This window comes from Tursiops truncatus, chromosome 15 (assembly GCF_011762595.2).
Source record: "Tursiops truncatus isolate mTurTru1 chromosome 15, mTurTru1.mat.Y, whole genome shotgun sequence".
NCBI classification, from domain to species: Eukaryota; Metazoa; Chordata; class Mammalia; order Artiodactyla; family Delphinidae; genus Tursiops; species Tursiops truncatus.
The window spans coordinates 51,539,128-51,560,906 of NC_047048.1; the positions used below are offsets into that span (position 1 = coordinate 51,539,128).

Genomic DNA, 21,779 nt, shown 5'->3' on the forward strand with positions numbered 1-21,779 from the left:
CAACTTCTGTGGGATTTCACCTGGAGTTTAAATGCACATGTTCGTATCTTCCATTGCAAGATGATTTCTGCAATTCCCTCACCCCGGCGTCGTTACTGAGATCCCAGTCTTTTTTTTTTTTTTTTTTTTTTTTTTGCGGTACGCGGGCCTCTCACTGTTGTGGCCTCTCCCGTTGCGGAGCACAGGCTCCAGACGCGCAGTCTCAGCGGCCACGGCTCACGGGCCCAGCCGCTCCGCAGCATGTGGGATCTTCCCGGACCGGGACACGAACCCGTGCTCCCCGCATCGGCAGGTAGATTCTCAACCACTGCGCCACCAGGGAAGCCCGAGATCCCAGTCTTGACACCATTAAGTTTTCCTAACATGTCACAAAGTTAATGTACTTTTATTTCTAAAGTTATTTAAGTTCTGTCATTCTTGCCACAGGATTTATGTGTTTGCTAATACTACGCACAATTATTTTACAAGTTTCAGTTACTCTCATAGGTATTGTTTGAGTTTTTACTAGGTACTGAGCTAAATTCTTTGCATCCAACAACTTAATTAATTCTTACAGTAATTCTCTAGGAGGCAGGTACTGTTATTAGCCTCATTTTACAGATGAGGATTCAAAGTTTCAAAGCACTTATAAAATTTATTTATATCCTCAGAGTTAATAAGATCACAGTTTGGGGTTAGATAACTGATTTCTTGGGCTCCAAAACCTGTACTCTTAGATACTGTGCTTTCTGTCATTTTGTCCTAGAACATTTCAAGATGGCTGCTACATACAGTTCAAAAAGATAAAAATGATAAATAAATCCACTTAACTATGCTGTGTTTAAAACACTGACTTAGCACTTACTATGGGCTACGCACTGTTCTAAGCATTTTGTAAGTAATTAACTTTTTTTTTTTTTTTTTTTTTTTTTTTTGTGGTACGCGGGCCTCTCACTGTTGTGGCCTCTCCCATTGCAGAGCACAGGCTCCGGACGTGCAGGCTCAGCGGCCATGGCTCACGGGCCCAGCCGCTCCGCGGCATGTGGGATCTTCCCGGACCGGGGCACGAACCCGCGTCCCCTGCATCGGCAGGCGGACTCCCAACCACTGCGCCACCAGGGAAGCCCAGTAATTAACGTTTTAATACTCACAACAACCCTATGAGATGTACTCTGTTATTACCACCCTATTTTGACAAATGAGAGAACTGAGGCACAGAGGCATGCAATGACTAGCATAAGGTCCCACAGCTGGTTAGAGGCACATCCGAGGTTTGAACCCAGGAAGTTTGCCTCTGGAGTCTGAACACCTTACCATTATGTTACAGTGATGAAACAATGTGTGAAGTTCATGAAGTATACACCTTACCACTATGCTATGATAATGATGGTAGAGGAAAAATGATAAGATGGAGAGAGGGGTGAGGTCCATCACAAAGTGCAGCTCTAAAGTCTTAGAACTTTGATAGAGGAAGTCACAGATTCAACTTGAACATGACTGAACTAATGTGAAGAGAGAGATTCAATAACTTTTAGATCTAGTTGCCCTAGATCCAAATACTAGTCATGAAGCTATTCAACAACCGTTCATAATTCTGAGAACAGAGAGAAATTTCTCCTATCGGCAATTCACACCTCTTAACTTTTTGTCTCAACTTATGAACGCAAGTGGTATACAGACTAAGGCAGAACCTTCTGGAAGAAATATCATTCTTGCAGATATTTCTGTTTCCCACTGTTCTGATGCATGCTATCTTTAGTATTTTAATGTATTTTTTAATCTTTCCTTTTTCTAGCATTACGTATCTCTGTTACACCTGAAAATACAAAGAACGGTGTAACTAACACATATCCATATTTAACAAATGTTACCAATTGTGATATTTCCTTCCGTGCTTTTAAAAAGTTATATACTTAAGACACTGCAGTGCAGACTCATTCTATGTTGTGCTTCTCCCTGATTCCACTCTTCTCACTTTCCCAGGAGCAAGCTCTATTTTGAAAAGCAGATATCAATACCTTATCTATTTTCATGTGGATCCTGAGGACAGGGGTCTTTATCAGTGTTCAACAAACCCCTGAGGGCTAAATCCAGCCTGCCACCTGTTTTTCTAAATAACGTTTTACTGGAACACAGCCATGCTCGTTCATTTATGTATTGTCTATGGCTGCTTTCATGCTATAGTGGCCCAGTAGAGTAGTTGCAACAGAGACTCCCAAGGGGCAAAGTATTTACTAGCTGGCCCTTTACAGAAAAGGTTTGCCAGTCCCTGGTATGGACTCATATATGTTTATTTAAAATATTACATAAAGCATATCATACTGTATGCATCCTTTGGCCAATGGCTATTTGCAGTCAACATTATGTCTTTAAAATGTGTCCTTGTTTCTCATGTAGATCTAGGTCATTAATTTTAACTACTAAAATATTCCACTATAAGAATGTATAACTAATTTATTCTTCTGTTCATGTACATATGTAGTTTTTTCCTTCAAAAATGTTTATTTGTGGGCTTCCCTGGTGGCGCAGTGGTTGAGAGTCCGCCTGCTGATGCAGGGGACACGGGTTCGTGCCCCGGTCTGGGAAGATCCCACATGCCGCGGAGCGGCTGGGCCCGTGAGCCATGGCCGCTGAGCCTGTGCATCCGGAGCCTGTGCTCTGCAACGGGAGAGGCCACAAGAGTGAAAGGCCCGCATACCGCAAAAAAAAAAAAAAAAAAAAAAAGTTTATTTGCACAAACCTATTTCTTGTTGACTCAAGCCACATCCAGAAGTTTCTCTAGGGTTATTACCATGATGTATTCTTAGGATCCATGCATCTTCAGCAGTACTAGAGGCAGCTGCTTGCTCACCAAAGCGGTAAGGACACTCTGTGTTCCTTTTGGCAGTGTAGGAGAGCTTGTATTTTCCTACATTTTCAAAAACAACTTGCTATTATCAGCCTTTCAGAAAATTTTTGCAAATTTGATGTATGCAGTGTGGGACCTTGGATTGGTCTTAATTGGCATCCCTGATTCACCTGCCTGGTTGAGCCTTGTTTTACATGTCAGGGTTGTTCCACTTTTTCTTTTCTGCAAATTTCCTGTTCACATTCTTAACCCATTTTTTTCTTTGGGTATTTGTGCTCGTTGTCTTTAAAAGGGGAGGGTTTTGTTTGTTTGTTTGAGGTTTGAGCTCAAGCACAAGGTGGTGGTCAGTCTTAGTCCTATTGATAGAAACAAAATTACACATAGTAACTGTGTCTTGTAAATGTCACCCGTGATCGTGGCATGCCAGGCACCCAGTCCATGGCTGTGACCTGATACCAAGCATCTAGAGTCACAGAGAAAAGGCAGAATGTGAAGTCTGTCCTCAAAGACATGTATTTATTCAGTGAGTTCTTTGGGGAAATGAAAATATTCTAAAAGGAATACCAAATCTCTTTCTCTGTGTGTGTGTGTGTATGTGTGTGTATATATATATATATATATATATATATATATATATAATTATAATCTATAATTATATAAGCAATTATGAGTCAATGGTTACCCTAATGAAGTAAAAGGAGTGACAGATGACAATAATCTAAAAGCAGGTATTTCCAAAGTACCTGATTTGGAAGCCTCAATCTATTGTATTTTTTAAATAAAAAGTTCCTGGAATAAATAATAATTTAAAACAGGGTATTTTAATATTTGTGAGACATATGAAAGTCCTAACAATTTTTAATAGCTTTCCATTTATTTTTAATTTATTGGCAAACCCCTATTGCCATCATTGATAATGGTGTCATTCCCATTACCTCTGCTCATCAGCAGGCAGCAGGTTGGGATTTGAGTAAGAAGGAACAATGCACAGCTCATTCAGGGTTGAGTTGCCTGGCTGAGCACGTTTCTCCCACCTGCTGGCAGGCATCAGAATTCATCTTGCCGTGCATTTGTCTTAATGGCACAGTAAAGAATCTTTTCATGGTGAAAGATGGTATATGAGCTGCAAAGACTTTCATTAAAAGCAGAAAAGACTGTCTGAAAAGTAACTGCGTTTACAGGTCTACGTAGAGCATTTAGAATTTTGGCAAAATTTCCGGCACAGTTCCTCTGTTTTGGGTGGCAGTGAAGATTTGTATTTTATAGTCAAAATATTGATCTCTTATTCAAAGAGAAATGGTTGTCAAATACAATATAATTACCAAAATCAGGAAGTATATTACAACCCAATATTATCAGCACTGGGACACTAGAATCCATATTACTCATATAATGTAATATCAAGGAAAGGTGCATGTTATTCAAATGTCTTTAGGTTACAGTTGCCAAAAGCACAACTCAAACTAGCCTAGGAAATAGGAGAATTTGCCAAGGACACTGGGTATTTCCTGTAACTGAAGGAAAAATTTGACAAACTGCAGTTTGCAGAGTATCAGGAAACTGTGGTCTGGATACCAGGGAGGATTTCTTCATTGCTTTTTCACTGCTCTCTCTTCCTGATGTCATTACTTTTTTCCTGACTGACCAACTTCTTCCCCATGGCCACCAACTGCACCAAGAGTTGTCACATATGGTGCCTCCTGCCACCAGAGAGAGTCTGATTGATTTCCTCATAACCAGTATGAAAAATCCTGGGAAAGGTCTCTGATTGGTCTACCTCTAGAACAATCTATTTGAGTAAGAACCTAGCAGTGTCCATGAAAATCAAATCATTGTAACTGGAAGAGTAAAAAACACTACATATAACCATTCATAGGAGTAGCGAAGAAAAGGATGTGCATCATCCCACAACTTGTGTGAGATCTTATAGTTCTGAAGCCAGTTTTTTATACACTGGGGAATAAATTCATACTTGTTGACCTGAGTTGACTGCATGAATGAATGAATGTGTAAATGAAACAGAATTACATCCATGCTTTATAATTTATTGTTTGTGAAATTAATTTTTATGTCTTCTTCATTGTCATAATTATTCATTCATCATGGTTTGCTACACGGTTTTGGATAATAGCTTTACACATTTCCTATTGTAATTTGAACTATGCTGGAATAAGTTTTAAGAACTCACAGTCCTGTGTGTAGCATGGGGCTGAGGGGACTATCCAGTTAATAAAGTATAGAAACTTTAATTTTAGGGCTTAGAGCATCTGCATTGGCTTCATAGATATACCTTATGCTTTGTTTTATGCTTTGGGCTGTATTCTGAAGATTGTTGCCCAATTATCTTTCCCTGGATAAGTGAAGCACTGCTCTATCCTGATGGTCTAAGGAAGAATTTACATGCCTGCAAGTCCAGTGTACAAGATGTGGATGTAAGGATCCACATTTTGAGAGCTAACTGTCTAGTATATCCCTAGCCCTGTTCTAACACCTTTTGACATTCTCCTTTCCAATGGGAAAAGTTTAATGTGGTGATATCAAGTTAAAATGAACCTTAAGAGAATTCTTCAAATGGAAAGAAATAAAACACCCAAAAGTGCAACATCCTTGGCACAGAGTGGAAGAAAAGAGAAAAAATGTTTGCTTTGGTTACGTTTTCATGATGAGAGGTTTTCAGTTGTATCTTTGTGAATCTCATGTATTTTGAGCATCAGCTGAGGAGACACCCACCTCTCTCTCCAGCTAGTTTCCTGAGTCATTGCTAATTTGCACAACTGAGAAAATGTCCATCAAATGCCCCAATATGAAATACCCAAAGTATCCTTTCCATAGCGTTCATGTCACTCAGCCATATTGAAGTGGTTCTGTCCAAAACCCTCATGTCACTTTATTATTTTTTTCTTTTTTAAAATAAATTTATTTATTTATTTTTGGCTGCACTGGGTCTTCTTTGCTGCGCATGGGCTTTCCCTAGTTGCGGTGAGCAGGGGCTACTATTGGTTGCGGTGCACGGGCTTCTTATTGCAGTGTCTTCTTTTGTTGCAGAGCACCAGCTCTAGGTGCACGGGCTTCAGCAGTTGTGGCACTCAGGCTCAGTAGTTGTGGCGCATGGGCTCAGTAGTTGCGGCACACGGGCTTAATTGCTCTGCAGCATGTGGGATATTCCTGGACCAGGGCTCGAACCTGTGTCCCCTGCATTGGCAAGTGGATTCTTAACCACTGCGCCATCAGGGAAGTCCTTGTTCTTTTCTTAAGGATAAAATATATTTAAAATTCTCTCTGAAGATACTTTCTCCTTTTTTATTTTATTTGTTTCTTTAATTATCCTTGTGTGTCTATTATTCTCTTTTTGTTCGTCTTGGCTTCCTTTGTCATTCAGTATTGTAGCATTTCTCTATAGCCTGTGGATATTTTATTGTTAGTTCACATCTTAGATGGGGCAATAGGAGGGCCGACTGGGAGCTCTGGGTGTGGGAGTGGGAATGACCAGCTTGCAGACTTCTTTCCCAGTGAGCATGTGGGTGCCAGCCACCATAGTGTAGTATCCACAAATGCTAGAATGAGAAGAGCTTTACTCTGGATCCTGAACTCCAATGCTAGCCACCATAATATTTTTTCAACTAGTTTGTTCAATTTCATAAAAGACAGACATTCGGCTCTTTGACCCAGGAAGTAATTAGTTATTGATTAATTCTACATGAGGATCAGGAGGAAGGAGTGGAAGGTTATTTTTCTCACCCCCAATTCTTACTCCATGTTCTGCTGGGCTGGTAGAACTTGAGTCTAGAGCATGTCTCAATTGTTTCTGAGTAGGTCAGGAGTTTCCTTGGCTGTAACTCTCTATGTAACCTAGACTGTGGTCTTCTTGACTCTATCTTATCAGACACTTTCCTCTTTCCATTTTCTTCTCCTGCAAACTTACTAAAATATGTCATGTCTTAGTGACCTATCCATTCTCTTCATCATTGTGTATTTATATTCCTTTATCATCATATTCACAGTAACTCAAAAGAGATAAGAGATCACACCTGTGCTCATTTTGCTGTTTTGGGCTAACACTGCTTTAAATTTTATGTCCAAAGCCAAATACCTGATTTTCCCTTCCTAACTCACTCCCTCTCTCAATAAATGAAATGCCAAAAGGCCCTGAGATCATCCCTAGCTCTCTCTTTCTCTTATTTCATGTATTTGGTACATTCAGTAACTCTTTTGGCTTCACATTCAAAATACATCCAGAACCTAACCATTTCTCACCACCTCTATCCCAAGCACTCTGCTCTCCTTGTTTCTGTTTCTATACCCCTACTGTAGCTTTTCAACAGAGTGACCAGAACAATCCTGTTAAAATACATCACCCCAAATCCATCCCTTGCTCAAAATGATGTAATTGATACCTGTGTCACTGAGAGTAAAACAAAATTCTCACAGTGGCCACCCACCACTATTTGGGTCACCTGTCACATCCCCCAGCCTCTTCCTCTCACCTCTCCCCTGTTCTCCTCCCTGCTTATCATTCCCTTCCACCAACACACTGGGTCACATCTATCTCAGCATCACTCTCCTCCATGATAACCACTTGACACACTCCAACATCTTCATGGTTTTCTTCATCATATCAGTGTAACCTTATGTGACCAACTTATTTAAAATTGAAATACACACCCCCTCCCGCAACACTTCCTATCTCTCTTCCCTGCTTTATTTCCCCCTGGCACCTATCACCATCTTATTTATTTTGTTATCATCACCCTACACCCACCATTAAGTAAGCTTCATGAAGACAATCATTTTTGTCTAGTTTATCCCCAGCACTCAACATTGTACCTGGTACACAGTAGGCAATTAAGTATTTGTTGAGTGAATGAATGAATTATTATTATTATTATATAGCCAATAAGAAGATTATTTTAAAGTATTTTCAAAAATTTTGTTTTTTATTCTTAGGAGCATCTTATTCCTTGGGAGCATTTGATGCACTGGAAACCGAAACATAACAACTGATATTAAGGCATTAGATGAAACAGATCAACATGCCACTTTCAAAGGACAGCAGGTATTTTTCCACAGTAATTAAACACGGAAGCCAAATTTTCTTAGATTTCTTCTTCCTTTATGTCATGTCTTAGTGACTTATCCATTCTCTTCATCATTGTGTATTCATAATAAAAAATTATGGTGATTTTTAAAATTTTTATTTATTTATTTATTTTTGGCTGCTTTGGTTCTTTGTCGCTGCACACGGGCTTTCTCTAGTTGCAGCGAGTGGAGTTACTCTTCATTGCGGTGCATGGGCTTCTACTGCGGTGGCTTCTCTTGTTACGGAGTACGGGCTCTAGGCCGCGCAGGCTTCAGTAGTTGTGGCTCGTGGGCTCTAGAGTGCAGGCTCAGTAGTTGTGGCACACAGGCTTAGTTGCTCCACAGCATGTGGGATCTTCCCGGACCAGGGCTCGAACCCGTGTCCCTTGCATTGGCAGGCGGACTCACAACCACTGCTCCAACAGGGAAGCCCATGGTGATTTTTTATAAACTCTCTTTTTTTAAAAATTTATTTATTTTTCACTGCATTGGGTCTTCGTTGCTGTGCATGGGCTTTCTGTAGTTGTTGTGAGCAGGGACTACTCTTCGTTGCGGTGTGTGGGCTTCTCACTGCGGTGGCTTCTCTTGTTGTGGAGCACGGGGACTAGGCGCCCAGGCTTCAGTAGTTGTGGCACGTGGGCTCAGTAGTGTGGTTCATGGGATCTAGAGCACAGGCTCTGTAGTTGTGGCGCACGGGCTTAGTTGCTCCATGGCATGTGGGATCTTCCCAGACCAGGGCTCGAACCCGGGTCCCCTGCATTGGCAGCAGGATTCTTAGTCATGCGCCACCAGGGAAGCCCTGAGTTTTTAAAATGTATCTTTGTGCCTGCTTTAAGGTAAGGTACACAGATAATACAATTAGGGCTTTCTCAGCTGCCAGGCTCAGAAGACAGGGAGGCAGAGGAATGAGTGGGAAGCAGCTTATTTCTGTGTTATGGAATGGATGGAAGAAAAGTGAAGATGCTGCTGCTTAAGCAGTTTCCTGTCTTTTCCTGGGGAAAGTGGACTAACAGTAGCCCACAGTCTGAAATCACAATCATTTCTGTGTCCTTGCATATGTACTTTCTCTTAAGTTAAGCATTAATTCCTTTTTGTGGCACCCTTGAACAATGCCTGGTTCAAAAGAAGCTCTATGTTTAAGGAATGAGAAGAGATGGCGGGGGAGGTGGGCGAGGGTGATTTCTTCCACAATCATCAGAATTGCAATTGCTGGTTCTTATCTGAGTGTAAGAAGAGATTACCATCTGAGTTGCCTTTTGTTTCCCCTCTATTTTTTTTTTTTAATGAATGTCTTTTTTATTTTATTTTATTTTTTATGTATTTTTTTTACTTTTGAACTTTTAAACTTTTATATGGATGTTCCAGATGGGTAACACTTTCACAAGTTGAAAGTTTATAATGTACATCTTTCACCTGCCCCACACTCATCCAAAACTCAAGTGCAGAACGTGGGGTAAATCTCATTTTCCAACAAAGGACATCCACAACTGTAAAATCCCAAGACTAACAGTGCAATGTATTGACCTGGCAAGAACTTGGTCCTTATTTATGATTGGGTGGGGGGAATATCCTAAGATGACATAGGCATATGAGAAGGCCAGGAATAGCAGTGAATGAAGATCTCATAAAATACAATAACCAAGAGGGCTAACTTTTCACATGTGTAAAAAGCAATATATATTCAATACGGCAATATTTTTGGCACATATAGTCTACCCCCAAGGAGATCAGCACAGTTTTCCATTATGTCCCAAAATACATTGCTGAAAAGAATATATGGTACCTCATTCTCTTTTTCTTAATCATTTTCGTTTAAAGAAAAGCCAAACATATCCATTACTCACTTACCATAAGTTGGTGCTAAATTCAAAAAGGAAATGAGATCAACTTCACATTTTGTACAGAATATCCATTAGTGTTTGAAAATTATCTCAATGTACATGTCTCAGAATAAAAAGAAATGTAAGAACTTTGTGTCTATTGAGGTCAGTTTTAAATATCTATATTATTAATTTGAAGGACAGTCTAAGAAAAGTCTCAAGGTTTTTGAGGAATCAAGTTCTATACCAGGAATGGCCAGAGGAGGCTGTGGCAGGACCCTTCCCTCTTTTTCTTTTCTATTTCATTTAATAGACTATTATTTCTTTTTCTTAAAAAAAGCCCCCCCTTTGTGGCACCTTCTCTTATTCCTTCCCCTAAAAGGTCTCAATTATTTGGCCAGCTGAAGATATTTTCTCTTTTCTCCAGAAAACATGTGGTAACTGGTGGGTAGAGGGGGATGACAGTGACAATGACTTTGAGTGGGAACAAGGTTGGGATCGGGAAAGATGAGGTTGGAAGCCACCAAGAATCCTGGAAAACCTTAGGGGGAGTTCTGTGCTGGGGGGAAGGGATCTTGGAGCAACTAGCTCAGGAGCCTCAATTTTTTGAACTCAAAAATGAGGATATTGGAGTGTATGATGTTCAAAGTCTCCATGGCTTTACAATTTTTCATGATCTATCAATTGCTTTCAAGAATTCATAAGCTTCTTTCTCCCTTTCTTGCTCTTTCCCTTCCCCTCTCCCTCCTTTTTCCTTTCTTTCTTTTTATTTTTTCTGCCAAAGCACACATTTATTGAGTGCCTAATACCGGCTAAGCACTAAGGTAGATCTTGGGAACACAAATGACTAAGCTATATTTTCTGATTTTAAGCAGCTCACAAATCCAGGGTAGGGTGTCAGACACACTGACAGATAATTAAAGTGTGAGAAATGCAATAGCAAATATGCATGGGGTTCATCAAAGAACAGGAAGGAACCATCAGTTGTTCATGGAACGCATGAAACAGAAGGGGAGATGGGTGAGTAAGCTGAGTCCCTATGGAGGCTTGGAAATTCTGGACAGAATGGAGAAGGGACATCTAGGAAAGCACACACTTCTGAGAGCACAGAATTACCATTATAAAGGAAGAAAGAATCACAGGTGGTTTAGAACAGTTGAGGCAGAATGGTGCTAGGGTCCAAGTGGTGATTCACTGACACCTAAGGGCAGAGGCTATGTTTGTTTTGGTCACGGATAAATCCCTAGTACTTGGCACATACTACACCCTCAATGAATATTTGTTCATTAAATGAATGACTGAATGATATGGGCAGAAAACTTCATTTTGTGGGTAATATGCAATAAAAATGATTTGAAGCAAGATCAGGTTTGAGGTTTTTTAGGATCATTCCTAGCAGATAGACACACAGAGCTGGAGAGCAAAGAGAGGATTCTAGGAAAGGAGGTAGAAGGCGTCTACAGATGGCACCCATCAAGAACTTGAACAAGATGGGAGCGGGGAGCAGGATGAGGAAAGAGATATGAGAGCTAATTAGGAAATTCAGAGAGCTTGCAAGTTATTTGGATGGTGGGCAAGCAAATGGTGTGGATGTAGTTAAGGCAAACTTCCAGGAAATCCCAGATCACACTCCCCAAATGAGTAAACTAGATTGTCTATGATATTCATAGCTGCAGAGGTGACAGAGGTTACCCCCAAATTCTGAAATAGCTACTGGAAACTAATGTCAGTTTATAGAACATATTTTTGGAGAGCACATTTATTCTGTGACAGTTACTTCAAAATCTAATAATTTAACAGACAGAGATCCTCTGTTAAAGATTTTTTTTGCATGAGTGAATTAACATTTAGAAAACTAACAGGCTCAACCAGTTTGGGAAATTGGCAATATCCATCAAGGCTGGACATAGGAAGACCTATGACCAGCAATTACATACCTCACAGAAAGCCATATGTTTATAACAACACTGTTTGTTTTTATTTTTAAATTGAAGTATAGTTGATTTATAATGTTGTTTTAGTTTCTGGTGTACAGTGATTCAGTTATACATATATATATATATACATATTCTTTTTCATATTCTTTCCCATTATGGTTTAATCACAGAATATTGAATATAGTTGCCTGTGCTATACAGTAGGACCTTTTTGTTTATCTATTTCATATATAGTAGTTTGTATCTGCTAATCCCGAACTCCTAATTTATCCCTCCCCCACCCACTTTCCCCTTTGGTAACCATAAGTTTGTTTTCTATGTCTGTGAGTCTGTTTCTCTTTCATAAATAAGTTCATTTTGTATCATATTTTAGATTCCACATATGATATCATATGGTATTTGTCTTTCTTTTTATTTTATTTTATTTTATTTTTTTGGCCACACTGCATGACATGTGGGATCTTATTACCCCAACCAGGCATTGAACCCGCACCCCCTGCATTGGAAGCGCAAAGTCTTAACCACTGGACCACTGGGTAAGTCCATGTCTTTCTCTTTCTGACTTACTTCACTTAGTACGTAATCTCTAAGTGCATCCATGTTGCTGCAAATGGCATTATTTCGTTATTTTTTATGGCTGAGTAATATTCCACTGTGTGTGTGTGAATACATATATATATATGTATATATATATATATAACACATCTTCTTTATCCATTCGTCTGTTGATAGACATTTAGGTTGCTTCTATGTCTTGGCTATTGTAAGTAGTGCTGCTATGAACATTGGTGTGTATATATCTTTTCGAATTATAGTTTTCTCTGGATATATCCTCAGGAGTGGGATTGCTGGATCATATGGCAACTCTACTTTTAGTTTTTAAAGGAACCTTCAAACTGTTTTCCATAGTGGCTGCACCAATTTACATTCCCTGTAGGAGAACACTGTAGGAGAGTTCCCTTTTCTCCATACCCTCTCCAGCATGTGTTATTTGTAGACTTTTTAATGATGGCCATTCTGACTGGTGTGAGTTGATACCTGTTGTAGTTTTGATTTATAACAACACTATTTGTAATAACCCTAAACTGGAAACTGTCTGAATGTCCACCAACTATAGAATAGATAAATAAATTATGGTATACTATTTAGCAAAGAGAATGAACAAGGTACAACCACATGCAAAATGTAGAAGAATCTCATAAATACAAACTTTGAGTAATAGAAGTCAGACCAAAAAGAAAATGTAGTCTATGATTTCATTTACAGAAATTTTAAAAACAGGTAAAACTAATTTATAAAGTTGCAGGTTAAAATAGGGTGTGTTAGTAGGGTAGACACCTGGGGTGCTGGTGATGCTCTGTTTCTTTTTTGGGGTGCTGCTCACATGGGTGAGTGCTCTTTTCAAAAATTCATCCAGTTATATAGTTACAGCTTGTGCACTTTTCTGTGCATATTATATTTCAATCAAAGTTAAAAAAAATCAGGTCAAGTCCCTGCGAGTAGCATGGCTAAACAAAAAAAAAAAATTTTTTAATTTTATTTTTCCAATTTATAAATGCTCAAGAGAATTTACTGTGTAAAATATTAAGGATTGGAAGCAATGGCGTCTTTCAATTCTTGTGCAGAGAAGTGGACACAAAATTTCCCCTTCATGGCTCTGTCATTAGGCATCTCAATCTTAACCCCCTGGATCCTTGCTGTCATAATCCACTGCATTTTAATACATTGAAACAATGTCTGGGCTGAAATTTGCCAAACTGGGTGGTGGTTCAACAATGTATCTACCCAGGGGGCCTATCAGAATATCTAACCAATTAGAACTGAATATCAGAGCTGGAATCTCAAATCCTGTCTCTCGGGGTGATAGGCCATCTTGCTATTATATTGGATTGAACAAGAATCTGGGATAGGAATTGGGCAGGTGGGTGATGGGGTGGCCCTCCAGGGATAAGAACCCAGAGGGAAGACATGCTGAAAATCATTTTAGATTTCTAAACCCAAACAGGGAAGGTTCCACCTCTGTTGCCTTTGCACACAGAGATTCCTCTTTACTAATCCTGAGACAGATTCATTTCTTACTGAAATTCTCTTGATGAAGAGTGATCTCCCATGAGTTACATACTGGATCCCTGAGACCTGACAGTAAACACCAGCATATGGCAATCCTGTGAACCCTGCTCCTGGCTCAGAGCAATCTGTTTTAACCTACACAATGTTGTTTAGGTTGCATGACTGCAGGAAGAAGTAGGCACAATTAGACATCTCTATGTAGCCTCCCACCTCAAAGGAAAGCACAATATTAGAAAGAGGGACTAGAACTGGGCAGGAAGAAGAGAATTATTTTATCTTCAGACTTCTTGGCCAATAGAAAAATTTGCATTGACCTGATAAATCAGTTAACTTGTTCCAATGACACTGTTTTTCGGAGCTGATGTAAATGATCTGTCTTTTGCAGTCCATGTTAACCCTACCAGTCAGATATTTAAAGAAATTCGCCAACTGGTGTGGATAAAAGGCTTGAGGAGTTAATAGTCCTTACTCTCAGCTACTGACTTCTGTCTTTGACACTGAGAAAACAGAAGCAATCAAAAAACATCTACAATTCCCTCTATTACATGGACAATTTACCAGCATCTCTACTGATGGACTCCAGTTTTCCTCCTCTTATTGATTAAATGCCCTTGCTCCTGTCTGAGCACAGCCCCTCTATTTGTGAATAAGAGACAGTCAACAATTTTCTTTTTCTTTGTAAAGGACCAGAGAGTAAATATTTTAGGCTTTGTACTCCATATGTTCTATGTCATAACTACTCAACTATGTCTAGTGAAAGCAGCCATAGACAACTTGTAAACAAATAGGCATTGTTATGTACCAATGAAACTTTATTTATAAAAACAAGTGGTGGGTCAGACCTGGCCTCAGGCTGTAGTTTACTGAGCCTTGTACTAGATCCTACCACTCTCTTGTCCGCTCAAGGACGTGCTCTAGCAATTCTCTGACTCGCTTACATTGTTTTCCCTCCACAGGATCATTCTCACAAGCATACATGTATTTTGTGGTTTCGCCCATCTTAAAAACTATCTCTTGGTCTCACTTCCCCCTTCTAGCAGCTTTCTCATTTTTCCCCTGCCCTTTACATCAAAACTTCTCACAAGAGCAATCTCTTTTGGTTTCTTAATTTGCCTCCACTGATATTCCCCAGAGCCCTCTCCAATAGACTTTGACCCTGCTACTCCACTGTAGTTGCTCTAATCAAGGTCACCAATGACCTCTATATCCTTAAATCCACCAGTCAATTCTTGACCTTCATCTTACTTGACCTATGAGTAGCGTTTGATCCTGTTGATCACTCTCTTCTTTTTGAAACACTTTGCTTACCTGGCTTCCAAACACACATACTGGCCTGTTTGCCACCTCACTGGCTACTCCTTCTCAGCCTACTTTTTCTGATTCTTTCTTATCTCCTCAATCTCTTCATGTTGGAGTATCAGTGACTCAGGTCTTGGACATCTTCTGTATCTACAGTCACTTCCTGGCTGAGCTCATCCTGCCTCATTAAATACTATCTATAACCTGATGACTTCCAAACTGTTGCATTATATTTGGCATTGAACCCCAAGTTCATATATCTAACTGCCTACTCAACATGTTTCTTTGGGTATCTAATAATAATCTCAAATTGAACATAATCAAAGCTGAAGCCTTGTTGTATACCACCAAATGTGTTCTACTTTAAACCTTCCTTATGAAGTAAGTGGCATTTCCATCCTTACTGTCTCTTGCATCAAAACTCTAACATCATCTTTGATTCTTCTCTTTCTCTCACATGTAACATACAATTGCAATTGTTTATGCTCTGGATTCTTCCTTTAAGTAGATGTAGATATAGATATTCAGACCCCTTCTTATCTCCTACATAGCTCCCCCTTGGTCCAAGATACTAATAACCCACTTAAAATATTTCTACAGTTTTTTACCTGATCTCCCTGCTTCCATTATTGCCTCCGCCCTTGTGGTCCATTATTGACTAAAGAGTTAAGTCAGACCAAGTCCACCATCTGCTCAAAACCCTCCAATGGCTTCCATCTCCCTCAAAATAAAAGCCAAAGTCCTTCAAAAGCCTACATTACAATACAAGAAATCGACTTCTGTTGCCTTTGCTAGTTTCCTTTGCTGGTACCTCCACCTTTGCCAGGATTCACATAGCTGTGCGTGGAGGACTGTTGGGAATTGACAGTGGGAGAGTAAAGGGAAGGATGATGGTATTCACCTCCCCCTTGAAGCTCTGAGGAGGGGTCAGGGCATCCCAGAGAGGGGGACTGAAGTCCAGGAGTTCCAGGGGTAGCAAATGTGGATGTGTTCATTGGTCCTCAGGGCAGCAGGAGATGCAGGGAGAAGTGTGAGACTCAGAGGGCAAATGTGAAACAAACCACCCATTTTCCAGGTATATTAAAGGGAAGTATCCCTCGAGAGATCAGGGAAAGTCCATCTTTAGGACACAGAGAGTTGGCAAATCATGCTTCATAACAAGAAGAGTGACTTTTACTTAATTGCAAAAGATACCACTCTTTTAGTCCAACTACAGAGGGAAAAATTGAAAGACAGCTTTCTCCCAATCCACCTTTGAAAGGAGTCACTTCTCTTAAAGAATAAATAAAAAATTCAATCTCAAGTGATTTATGTAAGAAAGAAAGCACGCAAATCTGGAATAATATATTTAGGAAAGCTGAAGTCTGGGTTCTGATAAAAAAAATTTTAATCGACTCAAGAGATTTCTCAGGAATCTATGATATTGTTTCAATTGAGCAACTTTCTTCAGATTTTTGCCTTCTCTGAGCACTCCATGAAGAAATAATCCCCTTCCTCCATCCTCATACCCTCTCCTCCTGCTATATCCTTCCACACAGACCTCCATCTGACCCACAGTAAGTGTACTTCATCATCGTGATTTATCTATTTATTTCCTCCAGAATGCTGTGTCCCTGACACTGGAACACAGAAGGCACCTGACAAATGTGTGTTGAATGAATGAATGAGCCAGAATCCCTTGGTAAACAATTTTTTCTGAAGACATTTGACTTTCGAAGAAGCTCAGGTTCCTGTCGGGTGTTCTACATAATGAGGGAAACTGTTTCCTTTGGTGCTGGCACTATGCAAGGTACTAGGTATGTTGGCTCCAGAGACTAAACAGAAGGTGTGATGTTATGAGACAGTGCTGACAACTAGAAGGGTGGAAATTAAGTTTTCAGAGTACATGGTGTTTGCAAATTTTAATATTCTGGCTGAGCAATTTCAATGGAGGAAAAATATCCTATAGAATATCACAGTCTGGGAAGGCAAAACATATTCTGTATCTTCATTAATTATACTAAGCAAGTAGCTGCTGGAAAAATGTCTATAGATTCATTTCTGACAGGGAATACTACAGGGCTCAGTAATCAAAATCCCTAAAGACAATTAGTGAGCAGAAGCCCACAGCGAGGAGGAAATTAAAATGTTTTCAACTCAACCGCACAAAGGTTTAATGCAATATAAGATATGCAGATTGGTTTGTAATATAAAACTATATTCCCTCACAGTAAAAGCCTCCCTGAAAGTCACTGTCATTTAGTGAGTGCTTTTAACTGAGAGTTAATGAATATCATGAATTGGTGATTTTTTTAAGAAACTGAATATGACTGTATTTCAGGAATGATATTTTAAAAATATTTTAGAAATATTTAGTATTTGTTTATCTATATTCATCCATCCATCCAACCATACATACATATATTGAGAAGTGAAGTGTATACACTCAACAGAATACCAGCAGGTATCAGAATAAGAATGATTGCAAGGCAAGTACAATGCTGTCACTCAGACAATGTTTCATTGAACAGAAGTCTCTCTCCAAGCATAAATTATACCATAGAAGTAAATGGGTGACTTGGTTCTTAAAGAGAGAAAATAGATGGGGTTTGTAACACAGTCTTGATGAGGAGTTTCTAAAGACCTCAATGTGTCAAAACTAGTTGGCATTTTATGTATTCCATTATAAGAATTGAAGTTATGCAACTTTTGGAAATAAACCTCTACCGTAATCACTGAAGAATTAGAGGTCAGGTCAGATTATCTGGTGTAGCTCAAAAAAATGTCAGAGCACTGAGGCTTAAAAAATTATAGATCATAACGCTCAGGCAATGAACACTGGCCTGACATGACCCCATAGTTCTGATCCATGATGTGAGAAGCTGTGTAAGGGCACAGACATGATCTGCAGACTTCAAAGTGTTCCTAGATTCATATTCTTAACTCTGGAAAGAAATTGTATGAAGGGTCAGGATCATCATTAGTATCTTATAAACTATAAACATGGAAAAAGAAACCTTTTCTTTCAATATGTTCATTTCAGTTCTCTTCTAATGGCAGTTGGACATTTTTAGAGAAAGCATCAAACTTGAGTCCAGGTTTCCCAGAAGTTCATAGTTTCTTGTTTGATATATCTTGCCTTTGTTCTAGTTATTTCTGTATGCATCTGAAAGGCCCACTATCTTCGTAAACTAGCAACTCCTTAATGGAGAGGGCGATGTCTAATTCATCTTTCTAGTCCATGGCTGAATAAATATTTATTATTATTTAAAATTGTTATTTAAAATTTTAAACTTTTCATTCTTTCCCATATTAATTGAGCAGCTACTATGTGCATAATCATGGGTTAAGTGTGCACATGGTAAAAGAAGTTAAATAGGTACTGAAATGTCTGCCCTCTAGGAGAGGGATGGAAAGAAGATGGTAAGGCTAAGAGAAAATGGGTTGGGATAAGATGCTTAGGTGAAATGGAATGTGGTTTCATCTATATTTTCTTTTGCAAAGAAATTATATAAAATGCCTTATTTTCTAATGTAAAATATCCATTATTCTAAGCCAATGCCATCACTTGGAAGTGTTTGAATTACACTTCTACTTGGCAGCAGAATGATTTTTAGATGGAATTTTAACACATGCTAAATATGACAAAAACTCAAAGTCTTTCATAGGAATCAGGACAATGTCATACGGATTCAGATCGAGGTGACAAGCTTCAGAAGTTTCAATCCACATACCTTGGCCACTTCTTCTTGGAAAGCCACGAGGTTCAAATGGGAGATGTTAACTAAGTCAGGCCCATACACCACTGTTATCATGCGATGTTCCAGGCGCCCGATGTTCCCCACATCCAGAAGTTCACGTAATTTGGGGTCCTGGATAATAATAAATGTTGAAATATTTAGTCTTAGCTAGAGATTTTAGAGCATAATATCAAAAGAATTAGAGTTAGAATGCCTTAAAAACAAAGCTGCCTTTTATTCTTTTTTTTAATTTTTAAATTTTTATTGAAGTATAGTTGATTGACAATCTTGTGTTAGTTTCAGGTGTACAGCAAAGTGATTTGGAGATATATACGTATATATATTCTTTTTCAGATTCTTTTCCCTTATAGGTTATTACAACAACTGAGTAGAGTTCCCCATGCTATGCAGTAGGTTCTTGTTCGTCGTCTATTTTATATGTAGTAGTGTGTATATGTTAATCTCAAACTCCTAAATTATCCCTCCCCCCTCCTTTCCTCTTTGGTAACCATAAGTTTGTTCTCTACATCTGTGGATCAATTTCTGTTTTGTAAATAAGTTCATTTGCATCACATTTTTAGATTCCATATATAAGCAATATCATATGATATTTGTCTTTCTCTGTCTGGCTTACTTCACTTAGTATGATAATCTCTAGGTAAAGTTGCCTTTTATTCTTACTAGAAACTGGTATGAGTTGAAGTCCTTCAACCCAGAAAGGCCCAGAGAGGTGAAATAACTTGCCCAAAGGTTGTGAAGAGAGAATTTCTGCATAAAGATTTATGATCCTCAGATCCTCATGGTATATTTTTAATATTATATTTATTTATTTATTTGGTTGTGCTGGGTCTTAGTTGCAGCAGGTGGGCTCCTTAGTTGTGGCATGCATGTAGGATATAGTTCCCTGACTAGGGATAGAACCTGGGCCGCCTGCATTGGGAGCGTGGAGTCTTAACCACTGCGCCACCAGGGAAGTCCCGATCCTCATGGTATTATGCTAAGTGAAATAAGTCAGAAAGAGAAGGACAAATACTGCATGATATCACTTATATATTATTTTTAAAAAGCTGAACTCATAGTAACAGAGATTAGAGTAGTGGTTACCAGAGACTGGAGGGTGGGAAAAATTGGGAGATGTTGGTCAGAGGGTATAAATTTACAGATATAAGATAAGTTCTGGGGATCTAATGTATAGCATGGTGATTATAGTTAATAATATTGTATTATATATTGGAAAAATGCTAGGGGAGTAGATCTTAAATGTTCTCACCACAAAAAAGAAATGATAATTATGTGAGGTGATGGAGGCATTAGCTAACAATCTGGTGGTAATCATTTTGCAATATATAAATGTAACAAATCAACATGCTGTGCACCTAAACTTACACAATATTGTGTGTTAATTATATCTCAATAAAGCTGGAAAAAAGACTTATGGTCCTAAGTCAAGAGCTCTTTCTGTCATACTGTCATTCAGTAACACATTTTTATGTGTCACAATTCTCCCTTTATTTCCTCCAATCATCCCATGAATCACATAGTGAAATGCAAAATCTCATCCTTCTCAATTCATGAACACATTGAAATGAAGAGGGTGGTTTGGCAGAATCAAAACACAACAATGCCACCTAGGGCTGGGGCAGAAACCTAGCTGAGGGTCACAGCATGGACTTTCTCCACACTGCACACTGACAGAGAGGACTGTTAAAGTGAGCCACATGGCGGCACCTGCCATGAATATGTTATTTCAGTTCTATCCTCAAAAAGTACTGGGATTTGGACATAGAGAAATTCTTCAGTCTTTTCAGAGCAAGTTGACTTCTTTGTGACATCATAAGTATGGATCCTTTGGAGATATAGTCCTGCTGGGCAAAGGAGGTTTCCAAACTTTCTGAATTCAAAACAAAATCTACATAGGGCTCCGCCATTTTGGCTGAATTTATTTTCCTTTCATACAGGCCTTGAAGAAGATAAGAGCTTCATGCAGAAAATTAGCATTAAATCAATCACTTAGCAAATTTTCAGCCAGCTTCTGAGCAAGGAATAAATTTACATTCTTATTTATTTAGCTAAATGCTGGGCCAACAGGGCTTAATGACTTAGGCTGGTTATTCTGATCTCCCTTCTGAGGTTTTTATATACAGCACGCTTATAAAGAAAAACTTGAAAAACCAAACTTGAAAAAACCAAGAAAGAAACAACAAAACGTTTCCAGCTGAGTTATTTGATTTGGTGGCATTAATTCTCTCTTTAGTTAATAAAACTTTCTCCTCTGTTTGGCCGAATGAAGAGAAACATTTTCAGGTAAGTTATGATGAGAGGAAATCCCATTTCAAAGCTGTGCCCAATATAATCAAAATTTCAACTTGACTAACAAGCTGAGAATTTATCAAGAACATCAGGCCTCCTTGAAAGATCAAATGCTATCACAAAAGTATCAATTTGCATGACCTAGAAAAGGAGAGGAACACAGTAAAAAAAATATTAAATAAACACTCATAGCAAAAAGGGAAATGTTTAACATTTTACCATTAATGAAAGATTAAAGGAGAATGTTCCGAAAGAATGGACTTTTTGTGAAGGCTAATTAAAGAATGATACCAGCTGTTCTGTGAAACAACTGCATCTCAGGTTTTGATCACCATTGAGGCAAGTTTCAAAGAGAAAATACATTTGATCAGTACTTAAAAATTTTTTTGTGTGTACTTAGAAGAGAAAAATAAACTTCAGAAACCACCTGAAACTTGTAATTATAAATCCCTAGTGTTAAATCAGTGATTACAAAGTCCACCAATATCTTCGGTTCTACAACATTTAATGGGACAATATTTGGAATTGAATGCACTCTATACTTTGTATCCTTTCTTTCCTTCCATTGACAGCCATGTGACTCACCCTCTGGCTCTTTTCTCTTTCAAGTATTTTCTCTTCCTTCTATACTACTTTGTTGCCTAATTCACATATCCATTAAAAATACTTTTGCCCACTTATTAATAGTTGATGGATTAAAGAGTGTCACCTCTCAGAACTT

The 21,779-nt window shown here is 38.8% G+C and overlaps 1 protein-coding gene across 8 annotated transcripts in view; it reads right to left on the bottom strand.

The window, feature by feature from the left end:
* PLCB1 (phospholipase C beta 1) overlaps positions 1 to 21,779 on the bottom strand; it is a 680,890-nt gene that overhangs the window by 205,502 nt on the left and 453,609 nt on the right. For all 8 annotated transcript variants that reach the window (XR_012326222.1, XM_073792678.1, XM_073792679.1 and 5 more), the window contains exon 4: positions 18,743 to 18,880. Coding sequence is in view for 7 of the 8 variants with exons in the window: in XM_073792678.1 (XP_073648779.1) it covers positions 18,743 to 18,880 (138 nt within the window). In the remaining variant the exon portion in view is untranslated. The remainder of the gene's footprint in view (positions 1 to 18,742; positions 18,881 to 21,779) is intronic.